Source organism: Notothenia rossii, assembly GCF_949606895.1.
Source record: "Notothenia rossii genome assembly, chromosome: 1".
Classification (NCBI taxonomy): Eukaryota; Metazoa; Chordata; class Actinopteri; order Perciformes; family Nototheniidae; genus Notothenia; species Notothenia rossii.
Window position 1 is genome coordinate 75,288,805 of NC_136912.1, and position 21,277 is coordinate 75,310,081.

Consider the following 21,277-nt stretch of genomic DNA (forward strand, 5'->3'; position numbering starts at 1 on the left):
TCGTGTCCAGTTTGTTCACTCCTGTTACCCTTGGTTACCAAACAGTGCCACTGATGAGCGAGGACGATGAAAACTACTAAAGCTAACAACAGTTGATAAACAAGCGGTAAACTTTATGTATTCGTCTTTAAAACTGTGGCTTAATGGAAGTTAGTCGGATTTACGTTATCGTTAACTGCTATTAGCACCGTCATTTAGTTTAAAAACTAGTTACAAACAAGCTGTGTTAACTACAGTGTATTCTTGTAAACATTGTGAACAGTTAGCCATGCTTACGTAGCTTAGCTTCCAAGTAAATATTTCCAAATTAACATTAACGTGACTGTCCTTTTTCGTCGAAAACAGACCATGCAGACCTGTAATGTTTCACTCTGAACAGCTGAAAACATTTGTATTGTTTTATTTTGTTAAGTAGGCTACCTACCATTATATAAATTATAACACTGTGACACTGACGTTAAACACAACTCATTAAAGTTATAAGTGCTAATTCAAAACAACTTACACACAACATTATGACACTGTAACGTTAAAACACAATAAATTAGTTATTGTGTACAATAAGTCAAAACATTACAAATTGTGTTGTAAAACGTATTGCATTAATACATTAATTTATCCAAAAGATTTGTTTTCTAAGTAGTACATGACCAGCTGAATTTCACATAAACAATGCATTTTCAATAACTCCTTTCAGCTGCTCATAAAAATGATGCTAAACAATTATAATAAATGTGTCTTATGTATCCCACGTTTAGTTTTTACTAAAATATATAATTCAAGATCCTTTTTTTTCCAAAAGCTTTGTTTCATGTGACACAGCGACTTAGTGGCATTTTCTATTTAATATGAATATTGTTACATAAAGATTCAGATGTTTTTATTTATATACAACTATTGATTATTTTCAATAGCTAACAGCATTGTATGACACATTCCCTTTTATATACATATTTTTATTACAATTCTGAAGTTTTTCATTGGAAAGTTTTGTCCACCTTTGACTTAACATGAATACATAAAGTGTATATTTTATGAAAAAAATGCCAGTTATTAATTTTCACCTTTGAAGAGCAGTTTGGGTGATAACTGTGTTCCCAGCAGTAGACCCTTACAAGTGCATAAACTACATTGATTAAAGATAGATGTTAGCTTCCTTCTCATATGGCTAATACAAAAAAGAATAAATTCTCCTTTCAACCACAAGATGTCGCCACCGTCATGAATAATGATTCTGGGCTACCCTTCATGGCAGTCTGCTCTATATCTCTCTGTTACCTGTCTGTCTAATTACATTGTAACTCTCTGACAGATGGTGATGAAATAGCATGTGTGTATTGATAAGGATATGTTATATTTTGCAAAAAAAATATAACACTATTTTTACGAAAATGTCCTTCCTTTCATTAGCGAAGCAATACTAACAGCAAGGATGCCACCCAAGAGATCAAAAAGTGTGGCAAGCAGTGCAGGCAGTAAGAAGAAAGGTGAGTGTCTTAACAATAGCAATGTTGTTAATGTGTCTAAATGCTTGCACGCTTGTCTCAGGAAGATACAACAGAGACACAATCAATGACATGATGATCTAACGGTTTCTTCCAATTTAGGCAAGACGACTGAGTCACCTGCCCAAGGGGAAAAGCTTGGTAAGACAACATTACTTTTTCACCCATCCTAAACTATATTGTAGATGACCTAAAAAACAACATTTCTTATGGTTTTCTCATAACGAAAAAAAATGTCAGTAAAACTTGTGCCTCTACATACATTTGGCTATAGTCGGAATAGATACGACGGTCTAAAAGCAAACAACATTTCGGCGAACCCTGAGGGAATTTTAACGATCTTAAATTATATTTTTTGAAGATCTGGTAAATGTAACATGACCCTTATACAGGTTACTAAAGCGTTAGGCTCAATATTTAGTTTTATAAATTGCTTTAAACTTAGATTAAGTCATTTGTATTTGACTACCTTCAATTATTTAATTGGGAAGGCCCAAACAATCTGCATTTCTTACCATTTATTTAGATTTGTGTTGGTTAGACTAACACTCAGAGATGTCTTTAAGGAGTGGGGGAAACTATATGCAAACTCTGCACTCAGCTGTGAGTCCCCATTGTCATGGTCTAGTTTACTCTCAGCATGCCTGCCTTGAGGACATGCTTTTGGTCAGATGAAGGTCACTAAGTATATCTTTTTACTATAGATGAGATCATTCGCTTTTGAGGGAGTTACATGCAGGGGTATTTAGAGTCCTCAGATTCAGATTGGCTATGTTTTGTTCATTTATTCATTGATTTCACAGATTTTTCTAGCTTATACATCTGGCAGTATAAGTGCAAGTCTGTAAGACCTCCTAAATGAACTCAACCTAAAACATTTTTCTCTAACTTTAACCTCAACCTGATCCAAATAGAAATCTCAAACCAGGTTTTAAACCTAGCCTTTATTCGTTGACCTCATGGCGACCGACTTTTAGTGGCCGACTCACACAAATGTAAATACTGAATGTTTTCACCTCTGAACAGGATTCTCGAGAATATTGACAATGCAAGTGATATCTAATCTTATGAGCAAATAAATGCCTATTGCTCAGACTTTAACTCTTCTGTTTCAACAGATGTGAAAACAATCATAAGTTCAATGTACAGTATAAATATCTTACGGTATGAAGTGAGAAAATGCTTGAGTGGATTATACAAGAGGAAAGAGGCCCGACAAATGTTACGTCTCTTCAGCGCAGCGTACAAACACGGTTTAATTGCATTCTTTAGGGTTATGGAACATTGCACATCACACTCTCTTAGTCTCACAAGCAAATATATCCCATGAATACAAATGCCATAGTTGACACATAAACTGTGTGAAATGACGGGTGTGAGTTTCCACTACAATGATTTGGCATTAGGCCTCAATGGTGTGAGTGGAAAACGTTGACACGCCCAGCTGGGAAGTGGTTACTTAAGCTGTACTTTAGCATTCCCAGCGTCCCCTCAGCAACCTTGTGGAAAGACTTTGAAGAGAGAGACCGCAAGCAGGATGAAAACTATCATTATGTAGAGCTCTGTTTACTGTAATGTGCCCTGGACTGAGCCTGGCCTCAGATATAAAGGAGTCGGCATACATTGTGTACTACGAAAAACCTTTTGGGTGATAGTGTAGTGCTACGGTTTTATAAAGCAACAATGAGCAGTTCATATCCTGAATCCATGCAATATTGAACTGCCTCTCACATACCAGTGTACTAAACAACATAAGTCCTTCTACAAGTGTTTGGACGTTGCGTGTAGTCTATTCACTAGGATTACATTTCATCCTGTGATATTGTAGGTGGGCCGCACTGCAGGGTGGGGCAGGTGAAGGATCAGAGACGTTGTGTGTTTGATCACACAAAGTAGGGGCACGAAACAGTGTCACAGTCCGTAGGCATGGGGAATTGAAAGCCTGTGCATTGTGTGCATATCACTTGATTAGTGAGATTTCTGATCTAAGTTGTGGCATCTCTACAGTTTTACTCATCCTGCTTACATCATCAAAGTTTCACCAATTCTACAACCTTTGTTATGTTTTTTTCAAGATATAACAGTAATGTACCTTTTATATGCTGGACATAATCAGGAATAAACCTTTGATTTTCTTACGTTTAACCTTCTCCATTATGACACCTACAGCTGTAAACATTATTTGAACGTGATATTTGTGATGCAGGTAAAGCCAGTGGAACAGACAGAACACCTACAATCGGCATACAACATCAAACACTACGATGCTTATTATCATTTTCAACACTTTCGAGAGCATCAAATATACTTGCATCTGACAAAAACACTCTTTATGATTTTATGTATTTTAATGAGACTTTATACTCTTTACTGTATGTGGTTGTTATGCAGATGATTTGAATACAGATTATGTATCAATCAATTCAATCCCAAAACAGGATGTGATTTAGAATATGATCTCCTGTAGTTGATTTTAACATGATTTCCATTGTCTACCATCTCTCCTGCCTATGTTGATTATGACCCTTCTCCCAAAGGTCACCCTGATGATATCCTCCCCATGGTCCTGACATCAGCCACCCAGGAGCTCTTTGGTTGCCGTGCGGATGAGGACGTCACAGGGGAGAGCCCTTACAAGCTGTTAAAAAAAGACGACATCATACAGGACCTTAAGACAAGAGCCGCAGTGTCCGATTTCAGTCCTGCGAAGCAGATTGTGCTGGTGAGACTGATCCATTGTCATACAGATTACTCAGACAATACCCAGCAGACACTGTGATGATACATAGACCCCGACGCAAGGGCTGTGGGAACAGAGTAACCGAGTAACACGTTTTACATCGTTTCCCCTCTGTTTTTGATCAAGATTAAATACATGGTGTCTACCACTCTTACTCTAAACATTACTCAATTGAGAACAGAGAGAAAACCCAAGAGGACACTACCCTTTCATTTTTTAAATTTTTTAATTTGTTCTGTTAATGTGGTATGCACAAACTCAATGTATAACAATTATTTACAAAACTCTCTCTCTCTGTAAACACACCATGCCCGAAAAGGAGCAGGGAGAAGGACATCATCTTATATAACCTGCCCCTTTCTCACAATAAAAAAAGAAATAGAAATAGATGGTCTATTCTTCGTATTTTCTTATTCACAACCAATCATTACAGTATCGTAGGAAAATAAGAGAAACACAAAAAACACACACAAATTACTTAGTTCCCACTAGACAGTTAAGGGAAAGAAACAAAACCAAAAAAACAACACCAAAACGTCACATGAACAAGGAAACGTGCAACACCCTCATCTGAGTCTTACTTGAGTAGAAGGGGAAAGCGGCGCATAATAATGATAAGTACATAAACGTATTCACCAGCCATCTGTTTAAGTGTAAAGTAATGTCAGCTTTCTGGTTTGGGACACAGTTAATGCCTTACCTTTAAGGGATGTAAGTGTTGTTCTATTTCTCTGTCTTACTGCTGTCAAAACTGACCACAATCAATTCAACACACCACATTGATTCATTCTAAAGAAACATTGTTGTGAAAATATCTGCTTGTTGTGAATTCAAACTCTTCTACCTGACAGGATTACCCAGAGGATGAGCTCCTGCTGGTGTTTGACAGGGACTTCACCTATGACCAATTATTCTACCTGGTTCTGACTCCAGAAGCCAAAGACAGAATCCTCAATGTAAGCAAACTGTGGTTTAGTAACGAGGTTCACCTATTCCTTTTGTTCTTAGTAATACACTGTCTACTACTGTGTGTTTGAGAAATGATGCAGTAGGTAAACTATGTTAACTATGCTAATGTTATCTTCCTTATAATGAGAATAAAGGCCTTAGCCATTTATCATGAACATTAGCACAGCAGTGGCGCCACTCAGTTATTTCAATCCAGTATTGTTCTGTGTCATTTACTCTCCTTTTATACTTTAGTTATGTACACTACTTTATCACTTATCGCAATGAGCAATGGCTGCTATCAGCGGCCCATTTGGCCTTCACAGCTGGCATATTTTCAATGGTCGACTAAACTAAAAGGAATTCAATACCTACTTCCCTATCTTGCTCTAGCTCAAATATTGTTGTAGAAAGTGTGATCATGTGGGCAGATTTCACATTTAGCTATCGGCTTTTATTATAGTGTGTTACCTGTTCTTAATACTTTGTCAAATTGTAATTTTCTCTGCAGCCCCCACAGCCTGAGGCACCAGAGGTTTGTGAGAATGAAGTTAATAAAACTGGAAGATCAGAACCGAAGCCATGGATATCCCTTGGTAGTGAGCAGGAAATAGATGAGGAATCTTTCAAAGAGAGCAGGGAAAAGGTACTGCAGCTTTTGAAAGCGTTTGAAATCAGGATTACTTTCTTACTTCCATTACACATCTCTATTGGGTTTATTTTTGTCTTCAGCTGTGGTACAAGTTCTCCAGAGTGAGGAGGAAGTTTGGCGCTCCAGTCTGTTTTTCTGAGCGTAACATTGATGCCTACATGGAGTGTGTTCCCTTCCAAGACAGCAGATTCAGAATCAAACAGATGCAGAGGGACTGCGGGATGCAGGCTGTTCCCAGAATGCAGAGCAGCAGTTCTCAGACTCAATGGTATGCCAGAAAATCAGTACACATAAAATGGATTTGTTCTGCAGGGGGAAAGCACTAACAGTATCTGCCAACACTTTCTGGATTTAGAACATACGTTTTTAACACTGAACGCTGTATAAAAAGCCTTTGTGTGACTTTAATTTTTCTGGAACTCGTGCCTATAAGCTTTATACTCAGGTGGTTCAGATGATATAGCTGACGCATTCATGAAATAGCATTAGCCTTTCATGTTCTTTTCTCTCTTTATTACCTTTAATAGTACCTCCACCTTCACATATTATATCGTTATTTTTGCACACCTTACAGGAAGTTTAAGAGGAATATCTTTACTCAGTACACGCCAAGAGAGTTAAGCGATGGAGATAAGGAGAACATCCATCAGCGTGAGAATCTGAAGCATTTCTGCAACTCTGTGACCCCCAGGTAAGATGAAAATCATGGTGTCTTCTTTGTGTACAAAAATGGATAGTCACTCCAAACTCATACATTAGTGGGAGTCTAATTACCGTGATGGGAGCATTACACTGTTCAAAGGAAACACCTTAACCTTCCCAGTGAGTGTACTTTGAGTGTAGGTAACCAAACATGACCTTCCACCCTGCTCTGTGTCCTGGTAAAAGATAAGAGAACATCTGGCCTGTTAGAAACATTGTACTGTAGTTATGAAAAGATTACAAAATGTAACATATTTACACATTTAGCCAATAGAAGTTTTACTTAAAATATTGTTTTGCAGAGTTTTGCAATCCTTACAGCAGGAGGAAATCATGAATGTGTTCTTCGATGACTGGAAGGCCCTGGGGACAGCAGGTGATGATGCTGACTGGTCGGGGAAGATTTCTGAAGGTTTGATGCTCTATCAGGCCTTCACAGACCAGAAGTACACCAAGGACAAGAAGATCAGCAGCATAAACTGGCACCCTAGCATCTACGGTAAAGAGCAAACAGGGAGTGTAGTGGTCAAATAGCTTTGAATAGAAATCTTCTCACACATAAATATTGACAAAATGACTTTCCTGGCAGTTCTTGCAGAAAAAATAGTTTTAAATCATCGGTTTAAACGACTGATAGTTTGATGGACACATTCTCCGTTTAATGTCACTGTCAATGGCAAGTACAAGTATTTCAAATACCCATCCATTGTAAAAGCGTTCATCTTTTTCACTCCTGCTTTGTGCTGTTGTCTGGCTGTCATCACTCAGAGAGTAAGCCTTCAGCAAGATCCACAATAATAATATCAGTGCCAAATCATGTGATTAGAGCAAAAACATGTTATTCAAAAGAGAGATCAGAGTTGAGCCAATGATTTGTCAATTAGGAAGGTTAAAACACTACATTATGTTTTCCTCCTTCTGCTGTGTTGAAGCATGTATGATTATTTGTTTATGTATTAGGTGTGCTAGCTGTGGCTTTGACAGAAAAAAAGAAGGAGGAGGTAATGGATGAGTCCTCAGCGTTCGAAGTCAGAGCGTCTCACATTGTCTTCTATAGTTTCTCCGACCCGTCTAATCCCCAGGTATGGAAATTGTAAATGATGGTGGATAGTGTACAGGTGGAAGAATAGATTGAATACAGCCTATTTCTATCTCTCGTTGACAGCTCACAAGCTAGTTCTCACCTCATGTCTGTTTGACGCACTGTGATAATATATGGCATGAAGGATCTGCTTTCTCCTGTCATTCAATCCTTTTATTTGCTTAAGCAAACATTTGAGAGGCCCTATTGATTTGCCCCAGGCACTCAATCAATAAAACTGAGCTGCTTAATCACTCAAAAGTAATATGAGTTCTGCATGACGTAGCCCTTCACCTCTTCATGTGTCATGCTTTAGTTTCACCGTCTACTGGAGCAGTGATCAAAATGACAAAGGGTATTGTGTAGAATAAACTGGAGACTCTATAAGAATGAAACACATATATTAAGTTAGTGTGTGGCGTGCTATTGTTAAGCTATTTTTTAACTGCAGGAGATTCAAACATACTGCTGGAAAATGGAAAACCTCTCTGTAATACCATCCTATTCCTCCTGGATCCTTTCCCTCTTATGCCTGATGAAATGGAATACTGTATGCACTCGGTTTTGTGGATTAAAAGTCAAACTCTAAGTGGGGAGACTGGAATAAATAAACATTTGGGATGGAAAGCACCCAATACATGGAAATGTCTACTCTGAAATATAATATTTCTGCCCTGTCCGTGGGTTTCTTTGTGTTTGCAGTTGCTGCTGGAGTGCCCAGATGACATTTTTGCCTTTGAGTTCTGCCCCTCTGATCCAAATATTATCGTTGGCGGCTGCGTGAATGGCCAGGTGCTGACTTTGACTCTGCTATCCATCTGTGGTTTGCTGCATCTGCTGCCTTGAAGTAGCTTTTGTAACTTGCCACTTTTCCATTTTTCATTACAAGTGCAAATGATGAAATAGACCCTCAGTCCTGACAAGCATATCCTGTACAGATCCAATGTACTGTTCCTTTGTTTTAATCAAAATGTAAACCAATGTATTGTGTTTATTTACACAAGAAGTGTATTCTGCACTTGGCTTTGATCTCCAGTTACTGATTTTGTGTTGCTGCTGTCTCAGGTGGTGTTGTGGGACATTTCTGCTCACGTCATACACCTACAGGGAACACAGCCAGGCAAAAAGGCTTCACTCAACACTGACACATTCGTAAGTACCTATTTACTTTCTCTAATGTGCATAATGTTGATACTGTACAATAATACATGATGTTCTGTGTTGGTGTACTACATGTGGAATCAGTTACTATAATTCTATGGCTGCCGATGTTGTTAGCTTGGTTTATTCAAGTTTGTGCCCTCAGTTTATCAAAGCATGCAGCAGATCTGCTTTAAAGACAGGCTGTGCTGTATGACAGAGTGAGATGATGATACGGTGACTCCTGAGTTCTCCCCTCATCCTCACTCTTTCATTAGAAGGGAATGCAGTGGCCTAATGGTCCTTTTCAAGCCAGTCCCAGCTGTCAAAACTAGTTCTGCATACGTACTAATGCCAGGAGTACATCAGAAAGCAAGTTTATATCCTTACATGACCCTACTGCTAAACGAAATCAGCTTATTAGGCCTCATAGAAGCACCACAGACAGATTGAAGTGATCAAACACCTTTTGACTAGGGACAAAAACGGCCAAAATGTTTTTTCTTTTGACTAAACGTCATAATAAATTATTATTTCTAAGCGGCCCTGTTTAGATGTTTTTATGTAGAGTAATACAGATAGGTAGGGAAACAGAGAGATAATGATACGTGACAAAAACAGGGCTCGGTTTTAGCCAAGAACATAGCATGGAGATTAACGCTAGGCGTGCGGACACCACATCGGAAGCCAGTTATGTCCCTTAAAGACTGACCTTCACTGACATCTTCCACTCGGCTGCAGTACTTAAATAGGCATATCGGCCCCTATCATCCAGCCATCATTTGCTTTGTGTTTGTTTATTGCCTCTACAGTGGAACAGCTGTCTCCATCCCTTTCCTCACTACGTCCCTCTCTGTTGCTTTACCCTCTCCCACCTCTCCCTCTATTCTCTTTGTCTTTGTTTGCTCTTCATTCCCTAAAGTCAACAGCATCAGCTCACATACTCCAGCTGTTACACAGGCCCTTCCATCCTCCACCATAGTCTGCCCACATAGAAGATAACACACAAGCAAATCAGATCACTGCGCTCCCTTGTGTTTGCACTGTAAACAATGGCAGTTGTATCTGCTGAAAAGGCTTTATGTCCATGTTGGGTGCTGTGAAAGCTGCGCCACACCAGCACCTGTTGCTAGCTTATCAGATAAACAAAGAATTACAATCCTCCTGTATAGATTTCTGTTCTGTTCACACCATTCACTTTTAACTGCATGAGCACAGCACAGTGTTACTGAAGAAAACAACCGTTGTTCCAAACTCCATGCCTGTTTTAATATTATAGTGACAGTATTTAGAGTTTCATTTTTCCAGTATAGACCATTTCACACTTGTAAATGTCAACATTATTAGTGTGTCCCATTTTATTTTGTGTTACAGTGAATGTGAATGATATCAGCTGACAAGAACTGAACTAGAAAAGCTGTTCAATCCAGAAAATAACAATTCAAATTGTCCAATCATAATTTGTGATGCATACTTTCCTTTTGCACGATTTTGGTATGGCCTGACTGCTTGTCAAAGGCCTTTGCATTTAGATTGAATTGTCCGAGCTCACTGTACATGCTGTGCCTTTTGTGTCTGACGTGCCACCAGGACCTCGATGACAACAAAGAGAATAAGACACCTGTTGTGCGCTACTGTGCTGTGTCTGCATTAGAGAGCAGCCACAAAGCGCCAATTACTGATGTCCAGTGGCTGCCACCAACATTTGAGGTACAAAGAGTTGAAGCGCAGAAGGGTGGGAAGAAGCAACAACTTAAAATCCAATATGCAGAATACAAGATCACAAGTTATTTCTTGGGATTTTAAAACATGACTGCTGTGGGTAGGTGTTGGAACCTTCCACTGGGGTTCATTAGTATGTATGTTATGTTGATTATGAAAATATGTTTGGTGTGACTACACAGCTAAATATTCCTTTATGTTTTCCTAATCTCTAGCTTCTTTTATCATATCTTAAGCCAACATGGGGCATTGTTTCCAACACAGAAAAGGAGTACATTTGAATCCTTCCAACCTAAGTCTTCAATTGCTAAATAAACATTAAACACTTAGAGATCCAGGTTTGTCATTGCTCTAATGATTTATATATCTGGTTTTAAAATATTGACAGAGTTTTATCTGACTAAGGCTAAAAGCCGCTTGAATGCAAACAAATGGAACAGGAGGTAAGAACATAGTGGACACAGAGGAGTATTAGGGCAGCCAAAAGACTGAGAGGCCAATCATTCAACATATGGAGGATATAATGATAGAAATGTAATGGTTCAACAGAGGAGTATGCAAGGAGAACACTGTGGGAGAGAACTATCATTGCTCCAATGCACCACTGCCACAACATTTAGCATATAATAACATAAAATGTATTTTACTGCACAGCTAACAATGTATTGATTAACTTGCTGCAGTGACACGATGGGGTTTGGTCTGTAACCCAGCGCAAAGAAGTGCAGTAACAACACTGAAAGATAATAGTTGCAGCCACATGCAACAACAATGAGCTAAGTGGTCTCACACAGATTCTATACATTATCACAGTTCCCAGAACCTCAGCATGTTGCTTGAGTTTTCTCTATGAAACAATTAATGTTGGTTTCCCACTGGTTTCTGTCCCTCGTGTCTACATCATAAATCATGACAAGCACTGGCACTCGTGTGGATAAGTAAAATAAGGCAATCATCAAAGTGCCCCTGGGGTCACATTAAGCTCCCATATATCTTCTGCAACCTTTTTTCTTTCACTATAATCAGCTCTCACTAAGCCTGACAGACACTTTCTTGGTTTTGCGACTCTCTTACTGATTAGGTGACCAAGTTGGGCTTACCAGTGGAGAACAAGAACAACGTATCTGTTCAGGTCATCACCTGCTCCCCAGACTGGTAGGTAAAAGAAAATGTTCACTTTAAATGTAAGAAAATGAACACGGCAAGCATATATGGAAGACCAGGTAATGTCCATAGATTTGTGTTAAAGTGGTTGAGTCCATATCAGTTAGTATTCACAGTGTGTATAAACAATAGGATTCAAGTATACTTAAATAAAGTTAATGTTTCATTTGTCTCCCTTTTAAAGTACTTTAATGTTCTGGGATGTGCGAGTGACAAAACTGTTGAGCCAGTCAGGGTCGGATAGGAAGCAGAATGCCGATCAGAAGACTTCCTACGGTGTCCCTGAGACTTTCAAACATCTGGACCGGACATGGAAGCCTCTGTTTAAGGTACTGCAGGGAGGGAGGGAGGGAGGGTGCAATAAAAACATTTCCAAGTTTCCAAATCTAAAAATAAAGCTCAATAGACATTGATATATGAAACCGATGACCATTGTGTCTACTAATTCTGGCAGAAATTGATTCTTCCGATATGAAATTCAATAAAGGTTAAGAATCTTGCAATCTCTTGAACATTTGATTTCAACAGTAATTCCTACTTATATATACGCTATATTTTTTATCTATTTCCATCTGTGTTTATTTGTGTTGTTGCTAAAGCATAGTTCTTAACGTTGTTTAAAATAGTGTTTTGTCCTTGACAGTATTTATAAAATGTCAAAAGTTGTATTGTCTCTGTCCTGTGTCAGGTTTCCCTGCCAAAGATCGATACCGGTGGAGAATACGCTCCTCTCAAGTTCAGCCTGGAACTCTACACCTGTAACGCTAATAATACAGGCAGGACCAAAGGTGAGAGACCTTTACCTTTAGGCTGTCTCTGTTACACCATCTCTCCCTACTCCTACAATCAGTCACTAATGCACATGATTCAATTACAATAATGTGTTCAGCAGCTACTGCTTGGTGTCACTGCTGGATGTAACACACCCCATGAAAGTGGGTTATAGCTCACTCACTCAATCACTTTCAAAAAGCATAATATTGTCCAAAAAGGACGGCTGTTTCGTCACTGTCCAAGAGTCACACTTAACTGGAACAAGAATTATGATAGAATAAAATAACACATCAAAATAATATGAATATAAAAAGCTGTAATTATGACAACCTGCCTGCTATCAAACTTCAAAAGCTATTACTTTTCCTACCTCAAGATGGCACACAGAGTTACTCCGTCTGGTTTTGCGTAACTTTTCACGAGTACTTTTATTTATTTTTTACTCTTTAAAACATCACATGAGAAAAAAAGTGAAGCAACAGAATTCTAAATCTTTTTGCGTTAAAAACCTAAGTGTTTTTCGCTACATGTGTGAAAGATTTTAGATTCTTTAAATAAGGTTTTTTGGTCCCCAAGGACATTTCTATTGCTTTGGTGATAGTGCAGCTGCCATCCACTAAAAAGTGGCCAACAAAGCAATACAGTGGTACACTAAAGAAAAGAAGGCCTTAGAAATAAATAAATGTATTTTATCGAAAACAATATTTAAAATACACAAAACGATGATACATATTGCATCTAAAACTAAATGCAGCAGTGCCTCCTTGACTGTGAAGCCAGTCTGCTCGGATGGCTGGGCGCAGTGATCAGCGGGGCAGGGTTCACCTAGCCCAGTGCTCTCCCTCTCTGTCTGTCTCCCCCTCCTCTCCTCCAGTTTCATAGCACTTTATTAAGTGATACTTCCAAAACAAGGCCCTCATAGTTGCGGAGCATTAGCCTTGCTGACTGTCAGCTCTTTGCAATATGCTGCTCCGGCTCCTCTGGGCTCCAGAAGATGATCGTGTGTGTCCTGGCTGGTCAAGAAGAGACCTGTCTTTGTCTGCTGAAGGTCTGCCTCCATAAACACAGCTTTGGTGGCTGCTGTTTATAGAATTCATATGTTCACTATCAGAGGCAATACATCTGCTGCAGAGCCCTCAGGCAGTTTGTTATTACGTTTTTTAATGAGTCCCGGTGTGAGTAATACTTAAGATGCTTGACTCATATTGATTGAGTCTACACTGTCTTCCTCTGAGCGCCAAAACCAACTTTGTTCCTCACCTTTAGTCATCTCCGCTGCTCAGAGGTGGGAAGTACATATACTCAAGTACTGTACTTAAATAAAGTTTTGAGGTACTTGTATTTCCATTTAATGCAATTTTATACTCCACTACATTTAAAAGCGAGAAAAGTGTCATTTGACTCCACTACATTAATTAAACAGCTTAAGATACTTCTAAGAAATTACACCTCTAAAAATAAGTCACAAGAATCAAATTATTTAAATATTTCACAAAAACAGTAAAATGCTACTTGATGCAACAATATTATCTAGAAATGTCACATACAGTATATCAATATAATTATATACACACATATAGGCCATTTTTCTGCACTATGATAACCTTCACTTTTTATACTTTAAGTACATTTTGCTGATAATACTTGTGTACTTTTACTTGAGTAAGATGTTGGTTGCAGGACTGTTACTTGTATTTAAGTATTTTGACATAATGTATTGGTACTTTTACTCAAGTAAAGCATCTGAATACTGCTTCCACCTCTGCTGATGCTGTATTCACTTGCACTTGCTTAAGTAGCCACTGTATAAAAGTTCCACTTGGCCCTTTAACAGGACCACAGGACTTTCCACACTTTTCGGAGCAGCCCCTCATGGGGATTAAGCAACAGTTGAGCGGCAGTGCTCTGTGGGAACGTGAAACAATGTCTACATCTGTTGCTGTGCTGGATCGTTTGTCTGATATCTTTACACACATCTTAACTGGGGCAAAGTGGATTTAGAAGATGTGTGATTGGGTAATCTGATCTGACCTTCAAGAGGCTGAGAGTTGATTGGGAGCGGCCTGCTGATAAGGGGGTGTGAATGGAGAGTCCTGTACTGTCCCTGAGAGACAGTTGGGCTTTTGTGGAGGAAAAAGCTTCTTCCATCCTGACCTATACTGCCTATCTCTTCCTTTCCTCCCCTTGTCCCTTACTGTCCCCCTTCTCTACACAATCCTCGCTTTTACCTCCACCTCCATATCCTCTCTTATCAACCCATTCACCTCAGCTGTACCCCCCATCTCTTTTGTCCTTCTGTTGTCTTGTTCATGGTCAGACTACAGGGGAGGCTTCACCAATGCAGCTGCTTAATTCCTCTTTTTCCTTACTTACCCTATCAATTGTAGGTGTTTTTTTATATTTCTTGCCTTTATTGTACGAGTAAGACCCCATTTACCCGGTAGCGCAAACGGACCGAATTCTTTATCAAAAAAGTCTTCCGTTCACACGCATTCGGCTCATTTAACGTGTCCGTTCACAAGAGACCACTGGACAAGCGAGACGCTCGTAAGCGCTGGAGACACTGTAGTACATCTGCCGGGCCTGTAAGTGGCGCTGTACTTTCGCCACAAAATACACCAAAAGACCCCCGAGCATGGTTGCCATGGTTGCCCTTCTGTTTATGCCCCGCGGTAGATTTAGCAAAATGTAGTTCATGTAATTCTTCATGTCCACTTGTTGCTGATGAGCTGTAGATTTTGCACAAACTTAAGTTTTTTAGAAGTTCTCTAAGATGTTGTAGGAATGTTGTATTCTGCAGTTTTCTACAGTGTATTGTCAACATGTTTTTCATAATGGCTGAAAAAGACCCATGAATGTGAAACATTTTTTTAATTATATTTTCTCTCTACCCTCCCTCGCTGTTTCCCCTGACAGAGGGAGCTAATGAGAATGATGACGGCTCAAAGGTCGTTCCTGACTACAGCCAGCTCAGAGTGCCCTCGGCAAAAACACTCGCTACTCTGGAAGATTTCAATACCAGGCTCTATATTGGAACAGAGGTAAACATTCCTAGCAATATAATCAGCAACAGCGAGCAGTATTTAACTTCGCTACAACAGTGAGCTGCTGGATGAGCTTTAAAACAAAGCTAAGGGAAAAAAAGGTTGATGCAGGTCGACCCCATGTTGATAACATGTCACATAATGTGAATATCTTTCCTAACAGGATGGGGAGATTATTTACACCGACTGGAAACTGGTGAAGGACGACTCTGGGAGGCAGCAGAGTAAGTCAGTTTAAAGATGATTAATTATATTTATGTATGTTCATGTTGACTTATGTATATTCTTCAAAGGAGACCAGGATGTGGTTTGTTACACTAAAGTTGAGGTATCATCAAAGTCATGAAAAACTATGGATTTAAAAACAATTCTGCCAAAGTTATAAAAGAAAGATGTCGTCAGAGTAGTCATGACAGCCATGCTGAATCCGAATCAGAATCAGAATACCTTTATTAGTCCCACAGAGGGGACATTTACATTGTTACAGCGGAAAAGAGCCAAAGACAGCTTAAGGTTACTGGTGAATGTACTCGCCCCGTACCAAGAGGACACAGGTGGGTAAATGTTGCATGTATTGCCCTGTTGCTCCTGTGGAAGCGTCACCCTGTCAGATGTCACCCCCTTCTCTTCCTCTCTCTCCTCTCTTAGGTGCCAAGCCCCTCCACTGCTTTAGAACCCATCACTGGCTGGTGAACACGGTACAGAGGTCGCCCTTCTACAAAGACATTATTTTGACAATGGGAAGCTGGAACTTCGCCATCTGGAAGGAGGGAGTCATGGTAACAACACCTGTCGCCTCAACTGCACTAGCAGAAAATGTTGCAACCAGTTAAAATCATAACCTCTTACTTGATTTAATTGGGAAAAAATGGAATCATCACTAAATATGAAAGTTATTCCAGTCTTTTAACCCATAGTATTCTTCAATCCATCACTTAAAAACATGGTTCACTGAGAACTACACCTGCACACACTAGTCTGTGTTGCATATGGTGTGTTTGTGTTACATGTTGTGATGGTGGATGTTGCCCCTCGTTTCTGCTGTGTGTTTGCGATGTGCTATATGTGACATGTATGTAGTAACGTGTGCTGTTTGCATTGTATCGTTCTCTATTATCCTTTCGCCTCGATCTACTTGTCTTTCATCCTTTCTTTATAACTGATGCTGTTGATGTATTGTGATTTTAAAAAGGTGTCTATTATCTTCTGGCTGGGGACAACAGCTGATATTAGCAATGTTGGCTAAAGCTGCCCCATTTACTGTTACCAGGACACTATAAGCAAATCAACTAAATCATATCATGATGTAAAGAAAGTATATCTTTTGAAAATGATAACACAACAGGTTCATTGCATTTTAAACCTACTAACTCTTGTTTTCTCCGACATCCAGGAAGGCCCCATCGTCACGTCCCCGAGCTCTGAGCAGGTGTGCACAGCTGGATGTTGGTCCCCGTCCCGGCCAGCTGTTTTCTTCATCGGGAAAGATGACGGCAGCATCGAGGTGTGGAACCTGCTGGAGAAGACCGGTGAACCTTTGCAGGTCCACGCTCACATCACTGATGCCAAGATCACCTGCATCAAACCCTGGACCGCCTCCTGTGAGTCCTCCGCCTCTTTCAACACAGGAGTTAGCATATGTGTCAATGGGAAAATACTATTTAAACCTAAATGGCAATAAAGGATGGTGAAATGAGTGTGCTGCGACAAATGCAAAAAATATATAGATTTCTCTTTTGGTTTTTCCCCCTGCTATTCAGAGTGCTTTACATATGACTGACACGTTTATAAGACAATAGAACAATTTGAGACTACTGCAGATGAGAGAAAGAAATCAGAAAAAAACAATAGAAAATATAAAATTATCTTAAACACAATGACATATACAATTTGGAATATGAGGGAGTAAAACCTTTTAAAACACAAATACAATCAAATAAATGAATAAATCTAATAAACCATGTGAAATCCCATAAACTCTGCTGTTCACCCCACTATGCTGCTCAGATACAGACGGTTTTATTTATGTTTTCATGGCCTTGGTCCCTTAAGATAGTTTGAGCCATAGAGTTTATTGACTCTATTTCTTTTTCTTAGCCAAGCAGCACTTCCTGGCGGTGACTGACGACCTTGGGATGGTTCGTGTTTTGGAAATCCCCAAGACCCTCTACGCTCCGTCCAGGAGTGAGGTAAGACAGTCCAACCACCTCCTACTCACAGTGTGTACCCCTCGCTTTAAAAAACACGTTTAGGCTGTCTACTTCATTATTATGTTGGGATAAAAATGTACCATTGTTCGAAATAGAGATAACAAATCCAGCTCTGCAACATACTGTTTCAAAACAATGAATTATTATTGAGCCGACAATCGATTCAGTGAAGACATGCAGGTTCAATAGACACCGAACTGCTGAGCTGTGCCTTTCTTTGTGTGCAGAATTTGAGTGTGAAGAAGTACTTCAAGCTGGAGGAGGACAGGTTAAAGGATTTTATAAAGAGGGATGAGCTGTGGGCGAAACAGAAGAAGGAAGCAGAGGAGCTCAAGAAGAAAATGGTGAGTTGTGATGTCTGGTTGTTTTAGTAGCCTTGAGTTCTACCTCGTATCCCCAGCTACGCCGTGACCTCACTGACAGCCGCTCTGAATGTACACTGAGCTTTCAGAGGCTTCCTCAATTCTAAGTGTATCCACAAATTCAAAGTTGATGCTGAGAGAGCTTGGGGCCATCTCTCTGTCACTCTCCTATTCTCTTTCCCTCTCCCTCCCCTCATGTTTAATTCAGTCTGATCGTTATTTGATCCTGGGCCCCGGGGAGAGAAAAGTAACTGACAGTGACTGGCAGTCTGTCTGCTAACCATAGAAGATACTTCTTTTAGTGGCAAAAGGTTCTTATCTTTGACTGAACAAAGGTGAAGTTTGCTGATAATTCATCACTCACTGTTAAGGAAAGTAAAAAGAAAAACATTAAGGAAAATAAGCTGAAACATTTTGCATTATAAGACAGTATTTTGATTTTACCTAATTAACAATTTCCTAAGGACACATTTAAAATAAATATATTATTACTCATTTGATCAATCTAAATTGAAAGACCAATATTTGAAGTGTTTTGTGAAGCCTTTACTTTTCCACATTAAGGAAAAAGTAATTTTTTCAGGAAATGTCAGTATTTGCATTAATTAATAACAAAAACAAGAATCCAAGTCAAAACCAAACAAGTTAGCTAGTTACTTTCTTTACATTTTTCAGCTTCAAAGACAATTAAATATCAGACCTTCTGTAGGGAGAACTACCATTTGCCACATAGTGTTTATGACTGTAATTCTTTTCTCCAGGATCCTTACAAGCCGGTCAAATCTCCGACAGAGAATGACGAGGAGAACATGAAGGAGTATAATGTTCACCTGGAGCTGGAGGAGAGCGTCCTGAAGAGCCTGGGTCTGTGGACCGCTCCTGCCGACACGGAAGATACATGATATCCCACGCATTTACACACATCTGCACGGACTGCATTTATACAGAAACATGGTTTATTCTTTTAATTTATATCTTCATCAAAATTGTTAACCTAAACAGATTTTTGTAATATTAAAAACATTTGCAGTTTTTATCAGGAATGTCTTTTGCAACCTCTACTGTACAATTTTTATCGAAATATGAGCTATTTGAAAACTATGAGGGCGGTGAACATAAAATGGATTCTTCCATTGACATTCAGAACCTTTTCTGGGTTGGCACTTCAGAGTCAAACATGGATTTGTTTTCCTCCACCCTTCTAAGATCTAGTTACTGGGTAATGCCATCCATTTGCCCGTTCTTCACCAACGCTCCCCGGGGAAACAGTCTGGAATATCTCAAGGATCTGACCTTGACAGGAAGTCGTTTTATGGCTCTTTAATTTCATGATTTGTATCTGTTGTTGTTGAAAACTCCTCTAGTATAACATTAATTTTGGCATGGCTCATCTTGTGTAGTATTAAGAAGGAATTTAAAGTCACAGACCACAAACCCTTATTGCATACAGACTCATCCCGAACCATAACCTATAAATAACCCTCTGGGGGCTCAGTTCTACAGTTTGTGGCTTCACTCAGTCAACAGTTCACACAGCATCTACCTGAACGTGTTGCAGTGGGCCTGGCTGGATTGTAAAAGTAATAAGCAAGAAAATACCAAAAGATTCTGTAAATTATCCATTATTTTCTTATTCAGAAAACCATGACTTCAACACATTGTTAAAGCTGCACTAGTCAGCATTTTGACATAAACAATGGATGTAATCACTCTGTGTCAAATGACTTATGTGGAACTACACACCCACAGAGGATTTGTATCTGACTCTGCAGCTGCCATTTAGTTTCTTTTAGCTAATATTTACATATTTTACAGGCCACTTTTTTGTACAACTTCACTGTTTGGTTCAAGTCTGACCTGGCATGTTTTCAGTCACAGCAGATGGAGGTCTCTATTAACAGAATAGATAATAAGCTCTCTACACTACCGGCTCAGCAACCAGTTCCTGACGGACTCGTTTAGAAAGTGCAAATGAAAGCTGTTCTGTATCTGCTTAATATTTGCTGATATGTTCAGCATAACAACTTGAAAATATGATAGATTGTGTTGTTGCCCTTGTAACGTCATCATCTAAACACTGGCCACATGTATCTTCTTGTAGATGTGAAGATGTCTGCATCATTCCTTGAAGTGTATCCATATTACATGTATGGATTGTTGTCTTGTATATCTTTTCATTTTAGAATCAGTAGCTGCACCTGCTTATTCAATATGGTGCTGCCCAACCCAACCCCGGCTTGGCTGTTCTGACATTACAGGGTGCTGCATCTGAACGAGTGGCCATAACATTTGCTGTGGATTGCTGTTCAAATGACATTAGCTCAGAATCTGGAAAAAAAACGGTGGTGTCATTCATTTCAGTTCAAACCAAAACATTTAATTATTTTCTTTTTATTAATTAGTTTCCAACACTTCTGAGGACGCTGTTGTGTGTCGCTGTGTGTCGCAACAACTACCTCTCCAGCCCTCTGTACTCTATTCGTTTCTGTCCTTCATCTGAGTCCACCTCAGGTCAAGAGCAGCTCACCAAACCTATAGGCGCTACTGACAGTCGGTGTCCTGCCAGAAAGGAGACTGGAGGGACACGGAGAGGGGGGTCCGTGCATAATATTGGGCAGCTTTCTATTGCCAGGTTTTCACACTGCATCTGAGATGCCTCCGAAGGAAAGAGAGAGGATTGCGATAAACAACAGCAATTTAAATCGTTGAATGACGGGCGAGAGAGAAGACAAAGAAGAAGAAAAAAAAAAGCTGATTCCCCTCAAGAGAAGTGAGCTGGGGTCGACTTCAATCTGGCCATGACCCATCCACGAGGACGGTCCTGTCACGGAGCAGAGGGGTTGGAGGATGGGGAAGAATGGGCTGATGTTAGGGTGCACAGTTGCAGGCGTCCATATGGCTTCGGAGGCACCAATATAAGGCCTCGGTGACAAAAGGGGCCTCTGCTCTCCAGTCGTCCCCTCCTCAACCCACTCTGGGAATTCTGTTTTGCAGTCGCTCTCTCCTCTCCGGAGCCTCTCACTTTCTTCCAGGCCGACTCAGGAATGTGCCTTCTGCAAACCAACACACACACAGGGAGTGTCCTCACCCTCGCTGGTTAGTTATTATTCTACTGGCTGATGCAAAGAATGTTGTGCAATTTAGTAAGCTTGCATGCAGCATAAACACCCGTGGCATTTGGGGCTCCACAGATAAATGCAGAGAGCTTTGCAGGGTTAAGCTCCACTCACACT

At 39.8% G+C, this 21,277-nt stretch overlaps 1 protein-coding gene across 1 annotated transcript; it reads left to right on the forward strand.

Moving 5' to 3' along the window:
* The first annotated feature begins 30 nt into the window (after nt 1-30).
* On the forward strand, nt 31-19,750 carry dnai3 (dynein axonemal intermediate chain 3). The gene is made up of 23 exons (XM_079648597.1): nt 31-106; nt 1,411-1,487; nt 1,608-1,646; nt 4,043-4,227; nt 5,097-5,201; nt 5,705-5,839; nt 5,926-6,113; nt 6,420-6,536; nt 6,850-7,046; nt 7,508-7,629; nt 8,331-8,420; nt 8,694-8,780; nt 10,359-10,478; nt 11,572-11,645; nt 11,839-11,983; nt 12,343-12,442; nt 15,345-15,469; nt 15,636-15,696; nt 16,121-16,251; nt 16,866-17,073; nt 17,570-17,661; nt 17,910-18,026; nt 18,806-19,750. Exons 2-23 carry the CDS (start codon nt 1,433-1,435, stop codon nt 18,944-18,946), a joined length of 2,634 nt encoding a protein of 877 aa, XP_079504723.1. The 5' UTR covers nt 31-106; nt 1,411-1,432; the 3' UTR covers nt 18,947-19,750.
* Nucleotides 19,751-21,277: the final 1,527 nt, after the last annotated feature.

Excerpts from the sequence above, each read along its gene's own strand:
- dnai3 (XM_079648597.1), top strand. The coding sequence starts at position 1,433 with ATGCCACCCAAGAGATCAAAAAGTGTGGCAAGCAGTGCAGGCAGTAAG. Across the intron at positions 10,479-11,571 it reads GGCTGCCACCAACATTTGAG|GTGACCAAGTTGGGCTTACC; the intron begins GTACAAAGAGTT and ends CTTACTGATTAG. Across the intron at positions 15,697-16,120 it reads CGACTCTGGGAGGCAGCAGA|GTGCCAAGCCCCTCCACTGC; the intron begins GTAAGTCAGTTT and ends CTCCTCTCTTAG.